The sequence below is a fragment of the Cnephaeus nilssonii genome (assembly GCF_951640355.1).
Source record: "Cnephaeus nilssonii genome assembly, chromosome: 1".
Taxonomy (NCBI): domain Eukaryota; kingdom Metazoa; phylum Chordata; class Mammalia; order Chiroptera; family Vespertilionidae; genus Cnephaeus; species Cnephaeus nilssonii.
In genome coordinates, this window is record NC_137072.1 from 25194476 (window position 1) to 25214930 (window position 20455).

Here is a 20455-nt window from a genome sequence, read left to right on the forward strand (position 1 = left end):
CGTCAACAAACTGATTAGTGAGTGTCATCAAATTCAATAATATTTAAGACTAGAGAGGCCTGGTGCAGGGGGGGCAGTGTGTCCCTCAACCCAGCCTGCACTCTCTCCAATCTGGGACCCCTTGAGGGATGTCCGACTGCCCATTTAGGCCCGATCCCAGTAGGATCGGGCCTAAATGGGCAGTCGGACATCCCTCTCACAATCCAGGACTGCTGGTTCCCAACTGCTTGCCTGCCTGCCTTCCTGATTGCCCCTAACTGCTTCTGCCTGCCAGCCTGATCACCCCCTAACCACTCCCCTGACAGCCTGATTGATGTCTAACTGCTCCCCTACCAGCCTGTTTGCCCCTAACTGCCCTCCCCTGCAGGCCTGGTCACCCCTAACTGTCCTCCCCTGCAGGCCTGGTCACCCCTAACTGCCCTCCCCTGCAGGCCTGGGTCCCCCCCAACTGCCCTTCCCTGCAGGCCCAGTCACCCCCAACTTCCCTCTTCTGCCGTCCGGGTCACCCCTAACTGCCCTCCCCTGTAGGCTTGATCGCCTCAACTGCCCTCCCCTGCTGGCCATCTTGTGGCAGCCATCTTGGGTCCACATGGAGGCAGCCATCTTTGACCACATGGGAGCAGCCATCTTGTGTGTTGGAGTGATCATCAATTTGCATATTACTCTTTTATGAGATAGGGTAGAGGCCTGGAGCATGGGTGGGGGCCAGCTGGTTTGCCCTGAAGGGTGTCCCGGATCAGGGTGGGGGTTCCCTTGGGGCGTGGGGCGGACTGGGCAAGGGGCCTGTGGTGGTTTGCAGGCTGGCCACACCCCCCGGCGACCCAAGCAGAGACCCTGGTATCTGGGATTTATTTATCTTCTACAATTGAAACTTTGTAGCCTTGAGCGGAGCCAAGCCTCCTGCTTGCTCCGTGGCCGAAGCCATTTTTGTTGGGATTTATTTATCTTCTATAATTGAAACTTTGTAGTGGAGGCTAAGGCAGGCCAGGGCTGCAGGAGCTTGGCTTCCTCCATCGCCGGGGGCAACCCAAGCCTCCTGCTCACTCCAGCTCCGTGGCTCCCGCCATTTTTGTTGGGATTTATTTATCTTCTATAATTGAAACTTTGTAGCCTTGAGTGGAAGCCTAGACCCGCCAGGGTGTGCGGAAAGCTTGGCTTCCTCCATTGCTGGGGAAACCCAAGCCTCCTGCTCCCTCCATGGCCACAGCCATCTTGGTTGGGTTAATTTGCATACTCGCTCCTGATTGGCTGGTGGGCGTGGCTTGTGGGTGTAGTGAAGTGATGGTTAATTTGCATATTACTCTTTTATTATATAGGATTACTCGCTGCACATACACAAATAAAAAAATATAAAAACCCACAAAACACCTCAAAACCAGTACCCTGAAATTTCAGTTCTTGAATATGAATACAATTCAATAGAAGTTTTTCTATATTTCACCATAATCCTAAAAATTTGCACCATATTTTCAGTAGGAAGTTGTTTAGGTAAAAGGATCTTTTCTAAACTATCAAAGGTGTTTTAAATTTTTGATCAATCATGCTAAAGACTGCATTATCCTTCTATTCCCTCTATAAAAATAATTACAAAACTATTACTATATAAAGGAGTGTGATACTTAATTTTATATCTCAATATGACTGAGCCACAGTGCCCAGATATTTGGTCAAGCATTATTCTCGATGGTTTTATAAAGGTGGCTTTTTGTTTTTTTGTTGTTGTTTTTTTATGAGAATAACATTAAATTAAATCAGTGGTCTTTGAGTAAAGCAGATCACCCTCCAAAATGTGGGTGAGCCTCATCTAATCAGTTGAAGGTCTTAATAGAACAAAGAGCCAGAATAATTCTGTCCACAGACTGCCTTTGGACTCCAACTGCAACTCTTCTCTCACTCTTCAGCTTGCTGGCCTATCCTGTACATTTTGGGCTCATTAAGCCTCCACAATAGCATGAGCCAATTCTTTAAAATATATTGATCGATAAATAAATGATACAGAAGAAAGATAGACATAAGAGAGAGAGAGAGAGAGAGAGAGAGAGAGAGAGAGAGAGAGAACAACCCCTTGGGAAAGGAGGCAAGGATGAGCTGGCAATATGGTTCATGTGTCAGGTGTGAAACCTCTGATGTATTTCTCAAAGGACATGAAACTTTAAGGCAAAATTATTGAGCAAAAATTATTTGTTAAATTGAGAATAAGATATTTAGAGATCTAATTCCCAATAATAGTGCCTTTGATTGTTGAATTCTGAGCTGGGTCAATGTTTTGAGGAAGATCTGGGGGAACTATGCAAGTCATTATGGTAAAATTCATTTTATACTTAGTGTTTTAGTACCCTCTCTGTTCTAAAGAGATGAAGAGTTTAATTGAAAGAATTCCTCTACTAACAAGATTGTTTATTTTAATGGTAAACTTAAATGTAAAGTAAATGGGTTAATATAGCTCATTTAAAAAACATTTACACTTACCAAAATCACCAAAATTCAAACCTTTTAAAAATAGACCTTGTCTTTGATGTTTATTTCACATTATCAAAGTACATCCAGTTATGCAAATTTACACTCTTATTTCACATCTTTGCATTCCTGATATACATATAACAGGACAAAGAACACCTTTGCAATATTCAGCCTCAAAATTCTGCTTGGTGAAAACAACATTCTCAGCTGCCTTATTCTTTCTGCACAGGTACAAATACAATTCTAAATAATTGGAGTGAAAACTCAAGATTGACAACAACAAAAAAGTGACTAAATTTTTATGCCACCAGAGGTTATTTGTACTTAATTTTTAAAATGGTCTTCTAATTCCTGAATTATTATTCAATGGGTAACATTTCTTTGGGAGCTCCTTAAACTATTTCAAGAAGCCTAGTTGTTTCTGGGGTTCTTATAATCTACATGCAGTTGACAATAGCTATATACCAATGATGCTTAAATATTGGCATTATTGTGCTAGCTATTCACCTAAGATATTTTTTAAAGTGGTAGTCAACATTATCTCTCTTTTGTGAAAACATCTTGCTAGGCTAGAAAATGAGCAATTATTTCTGCAATTAGGCAAAGAAAAAGGACAGACCAGTGCAACACAGTCCTAATTTTAAACAAAATTATCAGATTGAATTAAAGACCTTAACATTTTAGTTATAATCCTATGGAATTCAAATATACCTCTATCACATTGTGGTTCTAGATGACTGCATGCTCATTCTGTTCAATGTTGCTCACGAGATCTTTTGTGTCACTAGTTCCTGTGCTTGGTCTACTGTTGAAATAGAGGGTGTTTTCAAAAGTGCTCTCCTGAGGTAAATGCACACGTCTCTTCTTATAAAACATATACGCCGCGAGGCCAGCACCCACTGCAATCAGGAGGATCACAAAGACAACTCCTCCTGCCACACCAGAAGACCGTTTAGAAGGCTCCATCTTCCTTGGGTCAGCTAGAAATAAATAAAACCATTAGGAAAAAGGTGGAGGGAGGCGGAGGGTAGAATGCTATGCAGAAAAACATAAACTCCTTTTTTGAAAAACTAAAATACATAAATATTCTTTCCAGTGATATTTGTCCAATAGAAATGTAGGACATGAAAACAGAATAGAGGATTATTCTAGATGTTAAGATTATTATTCAGTTGCAAGAATATTTTATTTATCTATGTAGTATAGAGCTACATAGATAATCAATCTTTTAAAATATTTATACCTGTTTCAAAATAATTAAGGCTGCTTACAAATAATTATATGAAGATAAATAGAATAGTAATAATAACGATGATGACAATAAAAAGCCAGTGAAAACATTAGGGGGAAAATAAAGTAAAAGTAGCAGAAACCTGGGCTCATGAGTGTAATTAGTTAACAAACAGCACTCATGAGGTAATAAGGGGGTTGCAGCAAGCCATAAATCTCACTGAGTTTTTTAGCAGCCATAATTCAAGTTATGTATAAAATTAAAATTAAAACCATTGCTTAAAAAAAGAAAAAAGCCACAGGGATTGATGAGAGAAATTTCTTCTATGAGTTCTTATAAGGCAACTCTTTGTAACGGAGAAATCAATGTCTTTAAAAACATCAATGGTAAAACCACCACTCTGGCTCCAAAGCCTGCTTTTCGAGAGCATCAATCAAGGGAGGCTGATGCCATAACGACAAAGCTTTTATATAAAACCCAACTACTCATCTATTCAATTTAACTGACTACTTTCAGAAAGGAGTATACGAAGGCATTATTATGGTTTTTTAAACAAACTATATTGATACATTACTAATAAGGAACTTGAAATTTCATAATGGCCTTACCTTTTTCTGTCATTAATGTATGGGTAGGTTCAGCATCAATAACTGTTTGTAAAAAAAAAGAAATTTATTAAATACTTATAAAATCCATAATAATTGCATATAGATAGTATCATTTGGTTCACAGATACATAAAATCCTCCATGTTTGGATTATGGTAATATCACCATAATATATATACCATGTATTATATATTATATATATTACCTATATATGAGAGATAGATAGATTTGATATACAGATATAGATAGATTTATTTATATCTATTTATACATATTCTATAACAGTATCCTACAGCTGTATGATGAGTTTGAATATATTGAAATATCTGAAAATACTGGGGTAGGAAAAAGGTTTACAGCTTTAATACAAATAAATAATGCAATAATTAATCCTATATAATAAAGAGGTGATATGCAAATTGACCCTCATGCCCTCACAAGATGGCTGCCTATGACCAGGCTGGCAGGGGGCTTAGTGAGGGACGACCAAACAACTGAACAAGCAGGCTGCGTGGGGTGACCAGGCTGGTGGGGGAGGGGGCAGTTGGGGGTGACCAGGCCAGCAGGGGGGGCAGTTGGGGGTGACCAGGCCAGTGGGGGGGCAGTTAGGGGCAACCAGGCTGGCAGAGGGGGGCAGTTGGGGGCCACCAAGCTGGCAGGGGTGGCAGTTGGGGGTGATTAGGCTGGCAGGGGGAGCAGTGAGAGGTGGAGGGCAGTTGGGGGTGACCAGGCCAGCAGGGGGGTTAGTGAGGGATGACCAAATGATGGAACAGCAGGCTGTGTGGGGTGATCAGGCTGGCAGGGGGTCTGTGAGGGGCAACCAGGCCAGCATGGGGGGCAGGTAGAGGCAAATCAGGCTGGCACGCAGAGGCAGTGAGGGGCGATCAGGCCGGCGGTGGGGTGGGGGGCAGTTAGGGGTGACCAGGTAGGCAGGCAGGAGAGCGATTAGGAGCCAGTGGTCCAGGATTGTGAGAGGGATGTCCGACTGCCGGTTTAGGCCTGATCCTGGGGACCCCCCACGGGTCCTGGATTGGAGAGGGTGCAGGCTGGCTGAGGGGACCCCCCCACCCCAGTGCACCAGGCCTCTAGTAAATAATACAAGAATAAACTGGTTCACATACTCACAATTATAAAACTACTATTGCCCACCCCTGTACAGTCCTCCAATTTGCATTTGAGTCTCTGATACTAACCCTCAAAAATCTACCCAATCTATCCATAAATGTATTCTAGGCTAGCAATTTTGAAACTGACCCATGTAGGCCTTAGGTATTGCAAAGCATTTAAATGAAAGTGAAATAAGACTCCAGTATTGCACCAAAGGGTGGATAGTATCTTAGAACAGAGTTTTAAAAGACTGAAGAACTATAAAATTCTAAAATAATAAAATCTATGGGGGTGGTGTGATAATTCATCTAATTCATTTACTTACATCTATTATGAAATTAACAATTTTACCTGTTGGGAAGAATATTATGTGAAGTGGGATAGATAAAAACATTATTAACGTCCCGATAATATCACATCATGAGCAAATAACACTATTTGCTCAATCCCTGTCCTCCCATGGCCTGCCACTCGGTCTCAGTAGGAGGCTCACTTCGTCTTGGAAGAGTTATTCCTTAAATCTTACATGATTTAGTCTTATACAGGACTTGCTGCAATAAATCCTGTTTCCCTTCCAGAACCTGGCCCCTTCTGGTTTGCCGAGGTGACTGTTTCACCCTTTTCTTCTCATGCCATAAGGCTTTTGTGGGCTGGCTCTCCAAACTGCTGCAATTTCACAAATCCATATTAATGGATATCCCATTATAAATCAAAACCATTCTGTCAGCTCAGCAGGCACGGAGTGTTTTTTGCTCCCTCAGAGCTGCAGACAGCAATAGGTCACCACGGTAGACTGAATTTCTCACTTATGCAGGGGAAGCTGTATTCACATTATAATCCTACACCTGACATCTTGATATTACAAAGCAATGGTAGCCTGTGAACATATGTGCCATAGGGCAAATTCTTACTTACTTTTTGGTCTTTTACAGATATATCCTTTGTAGGAAGAACAGTGAATATTATTCCAAAGTCCAGAAGATGCAACTAAAGAGGCACAATCATTTCGCTCACCAGACGGATCTCCCGTGTTCCAGTTGACAAAGGAGAGTGGGTTATTGTTTATCCATTGCCACTTTCCTGTTTATCAGATGCAGCCAATAAAAGCACAAGTTAAAAATAACCTATCTTAAGTTAAGTTCAATTTATCCAAGTAAAACTTGTAAGCATATTATATACTATAATTAATAATTGTTTATAGTCAGACTTTTAATAGGCAAGATTATAATGACTACAGGGAACTAAACTGAGAATATGTTTTTTATACAGCTTTAGGTGAAAATTTATTACTAATTAATACAAATATGAATACGTATTCTTCCCTAAGTTTTATTCTGGCAAAGGCAGAAAATATTTTCAAAGCTTCTTTTTTTAAAAAAAATATATTTTATTGATTTCTTTACAGAGAGGAAGGGAGAGGGATAGGGAGTTAGAAACATGGATGAGAGAGAAACATCGATCAGCTGCCTCCTGCACACTCCCTACTGGGGATGTGCCCGCAACCAAGGTACATGCCCTTGACCGGAATCGAACCTGGGACCCTTCAGTCCGCAGGCCGATGCTCTATCCACTGAGCCAAACCGGTCAGAGCTTCAAAGCTTCTTAAACTAACTTAGCTACTGAAGTTATTTTTTTAATTAGCATCTTTCAGGATAGCATAATATATGGGTCATTTAAAATTTCAGTTCTTATATCAAATGAAAATATGTTTGTATATTCAAACTCTTCACAAATTAACCATTGTTTAAGGCAAGACTTTCTGGAATGGAAACCTTGTTTACCACACAATGGTTTGAAATATTTGTGATTAAATAATCATCCTGCAAAAATTACCTTCAACATTTCTGTATAATCCTATCCAAAAATTGGTTTTGCTTTGAAGTGGCTCAACTCGGTATGACAGAAAACTTGATTCAGCAGCACTTTCAATAGAAACCAAAGAACCACCTGCAAAATATAAAAGAACAAATATGCTGGAAGTACATTTAAGTAGCTGAAAATATTTTTATCACGAAAGTATTTATATTACGACCAATATAAATCATTCTAACATGTCCACTTAAGGGGAGGATTTTAAAGAGTAGACATTTGTCTTTTCAGAATTTCAGTTTCTATTCTGAAAGTACATTTTTTTAAAGCATCATTTGTGTACATACACTGAGTTGCTGTAGGATATGCAAAGATGAGTAGGACATAGAATGTCTTAAGAGGGTTATCCTATATAATAAAGAGGTAATATGCAAATTGACCCTCACACCCTCACAAGATGGCTGCCTACGACCAGGCCAGAAGGGGGGTTAGTGAGGGATGACCAAACGACTGAACAGCAGGCTGCATGGGGTGACCAGGCCGGCAGGGGGATTAGTGAGGGATGACCAAACGACTGAACAGCAGGATGCATGGGGGACCAGGCTGGTGGGGGGGGGGGAGTTGGGGGTGACCAGGCCAGCAGGGGGAGCAATTGGGAGTGACCAGGTTGGCAGGGGGGCAGTAAGAGGCGACCAGGCCTGCAGGGGGGGCAGTTAGCGGCGACCAGGCTGGCGGGGGGGGGGTGCAGTTGAGGGTGACCAGGCCGGCAGGGAGGGCAATTAGGGGCGATTAGGCTTGTAGGGAGTGCGGTGAGGGGTGACTAGGCCGGCGGGGAGGGGGGGCAGTTGGGGGCGACCAAGCCAGCAGCGGGGCAGTTAGGGGTGATCAGGCTAGCACACAGAGGCAGTGAGGGGCGACCAGGCAGGCTGGCAGGTGAGTGATTAGGAGCTAATGGTCCAAGATTATGAGAGGGATGTCTGACTGCCAGTTTAGGCCCGATCCCCAAGATGGATGGATAGATAGATAGATGATAGATAGATAGATAGATAGATAGATAGATAGATAGATAGATATTGGGAGGAATTAGTAGTTGTTAATTGTTAGTAGTTGTTAACAGATAGTGCAGTTTGGCTGGACTAATATGATAAGTGGGTGAAAAAAGATGGGTTAGGCCTCACTGCAGATGGCAGGAAATGGGTATTTAGGGCAATGTGGTAAAAAGATTATTTAGTTTTTTCAGGCAACAGAATGGTGCAATGCACTACAGGAGTACTAATCCAGCTGTTATGTATAGGACTGTACAAAATAAAAAGTGGGAAAACTGAAAGATTGGTTCAATGACTATGACATTGACAACATACATTAGATTAAGTCTGATTCAGTGTCAGCATTAGATTTTATAGTAAACTAGAAGCCCGGTGCACGAAATTCGTGCACGGCGGAGGGTTGTCCCTCAGCCCAGCCTGCACCCTCTCCAATCTGGGACCCCTCGAGGGATGTCCGACTGCCCGTTTAGGCCCTAAACGGGCAGTCGGACATCCCTCTCACAATCCAGGACTGCTGGCTCCCAACTGATCACCTGCCTGCCTTCCTGATTGCCCCTAACCGCTTCTGCCTGCCAGCCTGATCAACCCCTAACCACTCCGCTGCCAGCCTGGTTGATGCTTAACTGCCCCCCTGCCAGCCTGTTTGCCCCCAACTTCCCTCCTCTGCCAGCCTGGTCACCCCTAACTGCCCTCTCCTGCAGGGTTGATCACCTCCAACTGCCCTCCCTTGCAAGCCTGGTCCCTCTCAACTGCCCTCCCTTGCAGGCCGGGTGCCTCCCAACTGCCCTCTCCTGCTGGCCATCTTGTAGTGGCCATCTTGTGTCCACATGGGGGCAGGATCTTTGACCACATGGGGGCAGCTATATTGTGTGTTGCAGTGATGATCAATCTGCATCTTACTCTTTTATTAGCTAGGATAGAGGCCTGGTGCACGGGTGGGGGCCAGCTGGTTTGCCCTGAAGGGTGTCCCGGATCAGGGTGGGGTTCCCTTGGGGTGTGGGGCGGCCTGAGCGAGGGGCCTGTGGTGGTTTGCAGGCCAGCCACGCACTCTGGCGACCCAAGAGGAGGCCCTGGTATCTGGGGTTTATTTATCTTCTACAATTGAAACTTTGTAGCCTGGGGCGGCAGCCATTTCTGTGGCAGTTAATTCACCTTCTACAATTGAAACTTTGTAGCCTTAAGCGGGTGAGCCCGGCCAGGGTGTGCGGAAAGCTTTGCTTCCCCTGTTGCCGCCGGCAACCCTGGCCTGCTCTCTCAAGCTCCATTCTGCCGCCATTTGTTTGAATTTGTTTACCTTCTATAACTGAAACTTTGTAGCTTGAGTGGAGGCTTAGGCCTGCTGCAATGGCTATGGAAAGCTTGGCTTGCTCTGTTACCTGGGAAACCTTGCTCTCTGTGGCTGTAGCCATCTTGGATTGGGGTTAATTTGCATACTCGCCCTGATTGGCTGGTGGGCGTGGCTTTGCTGGTGGGCGTGGCTTATGTAGCGGAGTGATGGTTAATTTGCATATTACCATTTTATTAGAGAGGATAGCTATATTTTTAATAATAATAACTAATATAATTTAAGCACTTCCTGCCAGACATTTTGCTTTGGGCTTTATAAGCATGATCTCACTAAAATTTCACAACAACCTTATTAAATGGGTACTATTAGTACTATTAGTACCCATTTTATAGTTAAATATAAATGCAGAAGATAAATAATTGGCCAAGATTGTAATGATAATAGAGGGCAAAGTCATGGCATGATCCAGGCATTCTAAATGTTGCGCACTTAACCATATGCCTGCATCCCATGTTACTGGGTCCTTTGGATGTTTGATTTGATTACATACTACACAGTCCATTAGTAAATATATTTTATAGACAATAGCTATTTCAAAATATTTGTGATGTATTTTAATAAATGAGAATCATTTACATTACTTACAGAAAAATACAGTCACCTAAAACAAAGTTTCTACATATTCATTGAAAATTAAAAAAAAATACTCAAACATAAAATAAAACATATTTTAATTTTAAAAATCCAAAACAGAATTCAGTTGAAATCATAAGGAATGGCAGAGTCAGGACCCCTGAGTATCCTCTGCTCCACAAAAGCAATAAGAACACCAACAAATTTGTCAAAGGTGTACTTGTATGACAACAATATCACAAAGGATTGCAGGAGGAATAGAGCTATATAAGAGCAAAATTGATATTAATCTGAACTAGATTGTTGTATATTATTAAGATGTTAATTGTCATCCCCAGGGCAACCACTAAGAAAATAACTAAACAAAATATAGTAAAATATAAAACAAGAAAATTAATGGTAGACTAGAAATCATACATTTAATATGAAAGAAGGAATAAATAATATAGAGAAACCAAAAGATGTAAGACATATAGAAAACAAATGGTAAAATGGCAGGAATAAATCCTTATCACCAGATACATTAAATATAAATGGTTTAAGTATTCCAATTTAAAAAAGAAAACAGAGATTGGCAGAATAAATAAAAATACATTTTTAAGTTATTTCATTACTAGAGGCCCAGTGCACAAATTTGTGCACAGGTGGGGTGCCTCGGCCTGGCCAGTGATCAGGGCCATCTCACCCAGTACCGATTGGTGTTGATGGGGGCCAGCTGGCTGGGGACTGCAGGAGGTTGGCCGGCTGGGGAGGGACAATGGGAGGGCTCCAGGGCATGTCTGGCCCTCTGGCCTAGTCCTGATCAGCCAGACCCCAGCTGCAAGCTAACCTACCAGTCAGAGCATCTGCATCCTGGTGGTTAGTGTGTGTATAGCAACTGGTTGAATGGTCGACTAAAAGGTTGACCGATCGGTCAGACACATAGCATATTATGCTTTTATTATATAGGATATGCTGCCTACAAAAGACACACTTGATATTCAAAGACACAAATAGGTTGAGAGTAAGAGCATAGAAAAGATATGCCATGCAAATAGTAACTAAAAAAAAAGAGTTGGAGTGGCTTTACCAATATTACACAAAATAGACTTTTAAACAAAACTTATTAATAGAGACAAATAAGTACATTTTACTATGATTAAAGTTTCAATTCATAACAAAGATGTGACAATCATAGACATATATGTATCTAACAGTAAAGTCCCAATAACTGAAAAAGCAGACTTCATCTGACTTAGAATTTAAAGCCAAAATTCATAGGGAGAGACAAAGATGGCAACATAGAAAGGTCCTGAACTTTTTTCTTTCAATGGACACACCAAATGAACATCTACACATGGAACAATTCCCTCAGAGAAATCTAGACACTAGCTGAGTAACTCCTTCCTATTGGGTGACAGAAAAAATGCCCACATCTAAATGAATAAAGACTAAGACATACTTTCTCCATAAAACCCACCCCTAGAATAGTGCTATATAATAAGGAGGGAACCCCCAACTTCCAGATTCTTCATGAAATGGAGTGAAGGGTTTAGACCACACATCTATCACCCCAAGTTTTAAAGCTCCCTTCTGAGGGACATTCCCCAAAAACACATTTTCTGAAGTCAATGGTACATGCAGCCACATAACCCATGAGACTATAGAAAATAAAGAAGCAATACTTAATGGTACCCAAGGACTCATTGCAGCTATCCCTCCTCCCCTCCTGACGGGTTTAGCTAAAAGAAAGCAGTCAAAAAAGCCCATCTCCAAGTCTTTCCATGAAAGAGGATTGACCACATACTTTACAACCAGCTGCCCAAGGGTTTGGCTGCTAAGTTGCATGCATCTAGGGCAGTGATGGGCAACCTTTTGAGCTTGGTGTGTCAAACTTCGCCAAAAAACTGAGCATAACTCGGGTAGTGTGTCACTTTGAGGAAAAAATATTACTTCACGATATTTATAGTTTAAATAACATAAATGTATAATCCTACCTAATAAAAAGGTAATATGTAAATTACCATCACTCTGCTATGCCCACGATTGGGCCAGCAGGAGGCGCAGGGGGCGGGACTCGGGGTGGCCGGGGTAGCTGATTGGGCCAGCGGGACGCTGAGCTCGCATCGCCAGCGGCGGCGCGAGCTCAGCGTCTGCGCCATGGCTGTGCTGCGGCACAGAAGGGGCCTCTGGGGCAGCGAGCTCACGTCCCACTGCGGACCATCAAAGGCGGGGGAGCTGGGTGCCTGTCTGCTCCGGCACCAGGCCTTTCAGAAGCCTCCTCCGAGCCAGAGGCTTCTGAAAGGCCTGGTGCACCAGCGGACAGGCACCCAGCTCCCCCGCGATCGAAAGCAAAAGCGTGTAGGGGACCCTACATGTGCATGATTCAATCATGCACTGGGCCTCTAGTTGTTATATATAATTGTATTTAATAAACCTCAACGGCAGTGTGTCATCAGAAATGGCTACGCGTGTCAGTGCTGACACGCGTGTCATAGGTTCGCCATCACTGATCTAGGGGCTAGCTGTGTTCTTCCATGGAGCCGGAAGGAGCTGCGGAACACTTCTGCCACTTTTCCCCTCTGGCTTGCTGCAACAGTAAAACGAGGTCATCAACATCTCTCTCGAAGGAGCTTATACACATACTTTCTCAGCTGCTTCCTGAGGGTTCAGCTTCTAATCAGCCTGCATTTCCCTTTGGATACCGTCAGGTCTTGGCACACCTCAAATGCTAGGAGTTACTTAAAGCAAAGCTGGTGGCTTGGACAATCACAAAGGTTTGAGAGACAAGCAGGACCTAACGTCATGCTGACTGATGAGCTTCATCTTCTGAACAAGACCAATCTTTCAAGACTGGGAGAGGTGTCTGTTTTATCTAATGTGCAGAAACTAATGCAGAGAGTCAGAGAAAATGATGAAATAAGAGAATATATTCCAAACGAAAGAACCAGGTAAATCTCCAAACTTATGTTAATAAAACAGAGGTAAGTGACTTACCTGACAGAGCATAAATCACAGAACTAAAGATTACAATCAATACACTAAAAACTTCAATAGAAAAAAATAGAATAAATAAATTAAAAAAAACTTCAATAGATGGGTTCAAGGGTTAACTAGATAAATTGCAAAAAAAAGGACAGTTAACTCAAAGAAAAGACAGTCAAATACATCAGGGCGAGCAAAAAGAAAACAAAAGAATGAAAAAGAGTGAAGCTACCTTAAGAGACTTGTAAGACAATAACAAGTAAACCAATATAGAAGTCCCAGAAAGGGAAGAGAAAAATAAGGGGGCAGAAGGCTTATTCAGAGAAACAATAGCTGAAAGCTTTCTTAACCTGGACAAAGAAAGAAACATTTAGATCCAGGAAGCCTACAGAGTCCCAAATACAATTAATTTAAAGAGACCCACATTGAAACATATTATAATTAAATTGTAAAAAGTTAAAGACAGAGTGACGTTCTTAAAAAAGCAAGAGAAATGTTACTTGTTACATACAAGGGAACCCTTATAAGACTGTAAGTGGGTTTTCAGCAGAAACTATGAGGGCAGAAGAGAGTGGGATAATATATTTTAAATGTTTAAAGAAAAAACTGCCAACCAAGAATACTCTACCCAGCAATGTTTTCCCTCAGAATTACCGTATTTTCTGACGTATAAGACGACTGGGCGTATAGAAGATTTTCCTGGGTTAAAAAGTCGTCTTGTACGCCGGAAAATACGGTAAATGAGAGCAACTTTTCCAGACAAACAAAAGCTGAAAGAGTTAATCAACAATAAATCAGTCTTATAAGAATTGTTAGAGAGTTCATTATACTGAAACAAAAGGACACTAATTAGTAATTCAAAAACATTTGAAAATATAAAACTCACTGATAAAGGTAAATATAAAGTAAAATTCAGAATACTCTGATATTATAATGGTGGTTGGTAAATCACTTCTAACTCTAGTATAACAGTTAAAAGACAAAAGTACTAAAAATAACTATAAATATAATAATTTGTTAATGGATACACAATATAAAAAATGTAAATTGTGCCCTATCCAGTTTTCTCAGTGGTTAGAGCATCGGCCCTCAGACTAAAGGGTTGCGTGTTTGATTCCAGTAAAGGGCATGCAGGTTCAATCCCCTGCACCAGTCAGAGCACATGCTGGAGGCAACCAATCGATGTGTCTCTCTCACATTGATGTTCCTCTCTCTGTGTCTTTCCCCCTCCCTTCCATTCTCTCTAATAATCAATGGAGAAAATATACTTGGGTGAGGATTAACAATAACAACAAAAAAGTAAATTGTGACATCAAAAACATAAAATGGGGGGAGGGGTTATAAAAATGTAAAGCTTTTGTATGCATTCATAGTTAAGTTATTATCAGCTTTAAATAGGTTATTATAACTCTAAAATATTTCATGTAAGTCTATGGTAACTACAAGGCAAAAACCTAGAGTAGATACACAAAAGATAAAGAAAAAGGAATCTGAGCATACTGCTACAGAAAATGACCAAATCACAAAGGAAGTGAACAAAAGAGGAAGAAACAAAGAAACTATAAAGCATCCAGAAAACAATGAACAAAATGGCAATAGACAGTCCATACCTTATTACTATGAATGAAAATTGACTAACTTCTCCAATCAAAAGGTATAAAGTGAGTGAATAAATTAAAAGAAACAAGATCCAACTATATGCTGTCTACAAGTAATTCATTTCTTTATGGATACCCATAGGCTCAAAGTGAACAGCTGGAAAAAATTATTCCATATAAATGGAAAACAAAAGAGAACAGGTTGGATACTTGTATCAGAAAAAAATAGGTTTATCCAAACCTATAATCAGAGACAAAAAAAGTCATTATCCTATCTAATAAAGAGGGAATATGCTAATTGACCCTCACGCCATAACAAAGATGGAGGCGCCCATAGCCAATAAGGAGGGAATATGCTAATTGGCTGCCCGCCCTCAAAGATGGCAGCACCCACAGCCACAAGATGGTGGCACCCAGTCCCCTCAGCCCCACCGGGGTGGCAGGCGCATGGCAAGGCCGGGCCCACCGCGTGCCTGCCTCTGGAGTTCCCCAGTCCCCTCAGCCCCCCAGCTGTCCAGGGCCGGCCCAACGTGCAGGCAAGCCTCGGATGGCGGCTGCCCAGATGCCCAGGGCCGGCCCAAGGCACAGGCAAGCCTCAAATGGCGGCTGAGGCTCAGGTAACCCAGGCCAGCCAAGGCTTGCGCTGCCAGCAGTGGCAGCAGCAGAGGTGTGATAGGGCATCACCTTCCCCTGATCACCGGGTTGCCTCCCACCCCTGAGGGCTCCTGGACTGTGAAATGGGGCAGGCCGAGCTGAGGGACCCCCCCTTCCAGTGCATGAGTTTTTATGCACCGGGCCTCTCGTATAATGATAAAGGGGTCAATTTGTTAAAGAATATAACATATGTAAACACATGTGCACCCAACATTGAAGTACCTTAATATATAAAGCAAATATTAACAGATTTGAAGGGATAAACAGACCTCAAAACAATAACAGTAGAAGATTTCAATACCCCACTTTCAACAATAGATAGGTCATTCAAACAAAAACAAAAAAATCAATAATGAAACATTCTATACAATAGCTGAAGAATACATATTCTTCTCAAGAGCACAGAACTTTCTCAAAGTAGATCATATGTTAGGCCACAAAAAAGTCCCAATAAATTTAATATTGAAATTATATCAAGCATCTTTGCTAAGTACAATGTTATAAAACTAGAAATCAATTACAAGAAGAAAACAAAAATCCACATATATATGGAGATTTAAAAACATGCCATTGAACAATCAATGTGTGTGTGTGTATATATATATATATATATATATATATATAATGAAATATTGCTCAGTCCTTAAACAGACAGAAAACCTGCCATTTGCAACATTGATTAACCAGGAAGGCATTATGCTAAGTGAAATAAGCCAGACAGAGATAGACAAATACTGCATGATGTCAGCTTTATATGTGGAATTAAAAAAAAAAGAAAACTCACAGATAGTAGAATGGTCATTGGTAGGGGCTGAGGGGTAGGGGAAATGGGGAGAGGCTGGTAAAGAGTACAACTTCCAATTATAAGATGAATAAAGCCTAAGGATCTAATGTAAAATATGGTGACTATAGTTAATAACATTGTATCATATAATTTAAATTTGTTAAAGAGAGTAGAACTTAAGTAGAACTCACCAAAAAAGAAAAAAAAAAGTAAATACAGTGTGGTACAAAAGTATATTTAGAGTTGTTCATATGGAAAATAATACAATAATCCTATATAATAAAAGACTAATATGCAAATTGACCGAATGTCAGAACGACTGGTTGCTATGACGTGCACTGACCACCAGGGGGAAGATGCTCAATGCAAGAGCTGCCTCCTGGTAGTCAGTGTGCTCCCACAGGGGGAGCACCGCTCAGCCAGAAGCCAAGCTCACAGCAGCACTAAGGAGCAGCAAGCCTGGCTAAGGAGCAGAAGCTGGGCTCACGGCAGCGCTAAGGATGTCCAACGGCCAGCTTAGGCCCACTCCCCAGTTGAACATCCCCCAAGGGCTCCCAGACTGAGAGAGGGCACAGCTTGGGCTGAGGGACCCCCCCTCCACCCAGTGCACGAATGTTGTGCACCGGGCCTCTAGTTAATAAATAAATACAAGTATAAACTCTGTGTTTCATGTACTCACAACTGTAGACCTACTTTTGCCCCCACCCTATATGTGAGGTGATGATGTATTAATTAATTTGATGCTGGAAGTCCTCTCACAATATATGTATGTCAAATTATCATGTGGTACACTTTAAATGTATTATAACTTTATGTCAATTTATCTCAATAAAACTGAAAAATATAAACATAAAAGTCAAGGTTAACTTTTGAATGGACCTGAGGGAAATGAGGCTGCAATTCTTGCACACCATTGTCGGATGAAGAACACTGATTTAGAGCATAATCAAAATTTAGTAAAAAAAAAAAAAAAAACCCACAAAAAAATAAAATATTCAATGAAATTTAATTAAGTGAATTTTTAGACATACCCTGAAAAATTAACTTTATTTGACATTTTTATTTCAAGGGGAAATTTATTCACTTATGTCATGTCTACCTGAGTTTTCTTTTGCATTTCTTTACAAATAAGATACCCAGATATGAATGCTTTTCTGTCAATGGTAAAGCAAAATGGTTCTTGTGAAACCTGAGCTTATTGGTGATAGGACATGAATACAATACTCTGAATAACTGAGAATGTGAATCCTAACAGTTTAGTATATTAGGCTACAATATTAGAAATTACATTTGGGGGAGGGCATGATGTTGACCATTCTGTTACAATATAAATCATTAAGTATTTTACAATATAAATTATTATGTATTTTTACATTCCTTGTGCTTTTAATGTACAATGTTACTTGTATCATGGTAATCCAGAATAGATGACTGTGGGATTTTCATACAGTAAATATGGCACTTACCCATTCGAAGACATTCCAGAGATGCTTGGCCCCAGTGCCTCGTGTATGAAGCCTCAATATAGTAGCAGTGACCATGGAAAGGAATCCATGCTGTGTGGTCTGACTCCGGGCATCTTCCAGGCAGTTGTGGAGGTTCAGTGGCAGGGATTTCTGTTAATAAAAAGACATTCAAAATAAAGTACAACCTGAAGTTTCTGTAGTTTGTAGAGTAATATATTAGCAGCTATGGGAAATTTCATTACCTATCATTTTTTATTTTTTTAATATATATTTTTAATTTGTTTCAGAGAGGAAGGAAGAGGGAGAGAGAGAGAGAGAGAGAGAGAGAGAGAGAGAGAGAGAGAGAGAGAGAGAGAGAGAGAAACATCAATGATGAGAGAGAATCTTTGATCATCTGCCTCCTGCACAGGAGCCACTGCAGATTGAGCCCGCAACTCGGGCATATGCCCCTGACCAGAATAAAACCTTGGACCCTTCAGTCTGCAGGCCGATGCTCTATCCACTGAGCAAAACCAGCTAGGGCCCTATCATTATCTTTTTTTAAGTTCTAATGCCAATCATTTGAATCTACCATTTTTATTATTGGGTTTTCTTTTTCTTTTACCTTTTTTTTTTTTCATTTTAAATATATTTCAAAATAATGTACTAAGGTATTGTGGCAATCAATCACACTGATAAGACAGTAGATGTTAAGTTCCAAAGAACAAAATCACCAAAATTAATTTGCAAAGACAGTCTCCCTTCAAGACACTCTTTTTTGAGGGGTGGGGGAATCCTCATCCCTGTAAACCCTTCTTAGCTATGACTGACATCTGTGATAAAACTAAGTGCTATAGTTAAAACTATAGGACTTTATCACCTTTATCCAATTCTAAGACTGCATTCTAGGACCTATCACCGTAATATCACTGACTGATGAATCTACAGGTTATCAACATCAAAGTAATCAATTTCCTAGGGAATGTGACATAGATTCAGAAAAATATCTCAATAAGATTTCAGAAATTTATAAAGAGCAAATAAACTCTTGCAATGAAGGAAATTTCTATCTCCACTGTTTTGATCTATGTACATTTGTTTATTACCAAGTCAGTCTTTTGTTAGGTAAAGGAATATGTTTTATCTTATTCTTAAGCTATCCAAGACATGTTACAGTTTAATAATATCAACAGTGTTATATATTAGCTTATTGAGAAAATTGAAAATCCCTATATTGTTTTTGGGTATTCAATTACCATCTGATCTTTTGCAGAGAAAATAAAAACTTTCATTGCAATGTGCTGTCTTCCAGTAGCCATCAAGATCCATATAAACACATGCTGTTTTCAGTTTGGGCTCATCAGTAGCCCAATTAGTATACCTCACCCTCCATTTATCAATCCAATTGTATTCACCATTGGTCTGCAAGAACAAAAACAACCATTAATGTGAAGTCTTGCTTGATTTAGAAAGTATCAGAAGAACCAAGTGAAGAGTATATTTAAGACTATGATATTACAAAGAGCTTTCGACATTTAGGAATTTTAAAAAACAACATGAATCATTTCTACCCACTCAAATTCAGTAAATGCAGCCCTTCTTAAAAAGAAGGCAACAATAAATACATATTTGGAAGATAATTTAAAAAACTGACTTAAAAAGTTAAGTCATATTCTGTGAAATTCTTCTTGTTTGTAAGCTTTCAGTGCCAAACAAAAGTTTTATCTCCTGAACAAATAAAATATTTATTATATCACCATTAAAATATTAATAAAACTTAAGTAATTTTCATTAAACTCATGGACCCTGGAAAGAAACATTTCTTCTCATCTCATTGTTCGGCTGTTAAAATAGGCCAGTGACAAATGACGTGGCAAGGCCCTAGGAATAAAGAATAGAGGGACGTAGGTCTTGCCTTCCAGTTATGTGGTCTTTCAACTATAACTGGTCATGATGGCGTTTTTTAAAAGCTAACTGTTTTATTCAATTTGCACACTTACTTTCTTATTAAATTTAGCCAAATTCATGGCCACATAAAAGTTAATTGATAACATGAAAAACATTACTTATCAATAATCCTTTTAACCGTCTAAAAGAGATTTCATATGTAATGCCTAAGAATACATGGTATATAACATTAACCAGAGAAAATAGAATTTTTAAACAATTCAAACAATCGTCCCATTTCTGAATGCATTATTTAATTTACCAAGGCAATTATGATAGATTTAATGAACAAATCAAAAGCCTGTGTTATCTCAAGTTAGAATTTTGTAGTATTCTACCATGTTTAATCAAATAATCTATAATAACAAAAGTGTAATATGCTAATTAGACAAGACGTCCTATCCTTCTGGATGTCCTTCTGGACGACCTTCCTGATGAAGCAGAGGCTGCGAGGGAAGCCCGGGTCCCGGGTGCCAGAGGGAAGCTGGTGCCAGCAGCGGGGGAAGGAAGGCCTACTCTTGCACAAATTTCATGCATCGGGCCTCTAGTGCTTATATAATCATTAACTCCATAGATGTAAGAAAAACAATAGTATGTTTTAGTTATAAATACTTGTATAGTAGAAAGCCATTTAATCTTTCTAAAAACAAATAAAATTCTCCTAAGAGAATTATGTCTACATCTGTGAGAAGAAAATGAATGAATTATCAAACGAATTAACTACTAAAATAGTCAACACAGACATAAAAATGCCTTGCTAAGTTTAATAACAGAAATCATTATGGAACTACTTACTTTTAAATATTCACTTCCCTACTTGGGAAGTACCCATGGCATGAAGCATAAATTTTAATCTCTGCCTCATGGCATTAGAAGCTCTAC

The 20455-nt window shown here is 40.2% G+C and overlaps 1 protein-coding gene across 1 annotated transcript in view; it reads right to left on the bottom strand.

The window, feature by feature from the left end:
* Positions 1-2452: 2452 nt before the first annotated feature.
* MRC1 (mannose receptor C-type 1) overlaps positions 2453-20455 on the bottom strand; it is a 97998-nt gene continuing 79995 nt past the window's right edge. Inside the window, exons 25-30 of the mRNA XM_079795350.1 lie at positions 18883-19048; positions 17648-17797; positions 7239-7352; positions 6321-6485; positions 4300-4341; positions 2453-3440 (exon numbers count right to left, since the gene is read on the bottom strand). Coding sequence (XP_079651476.1) covers positions 3190-3440; positions 4300-4341; positions 6321-6485; positions 7239-7352; positions 17648-17797; positions 18883-19048 — 888 coding nt within the window. The 3' untranslated portion in view covers positions 2453-3189. The remainder of the gene's footprint in view (positions 3441-4299; positions 4342-6320; positions 6486-7238; positions 7353-17647; positions 17798-18882; positions 19049-20455) is intronic.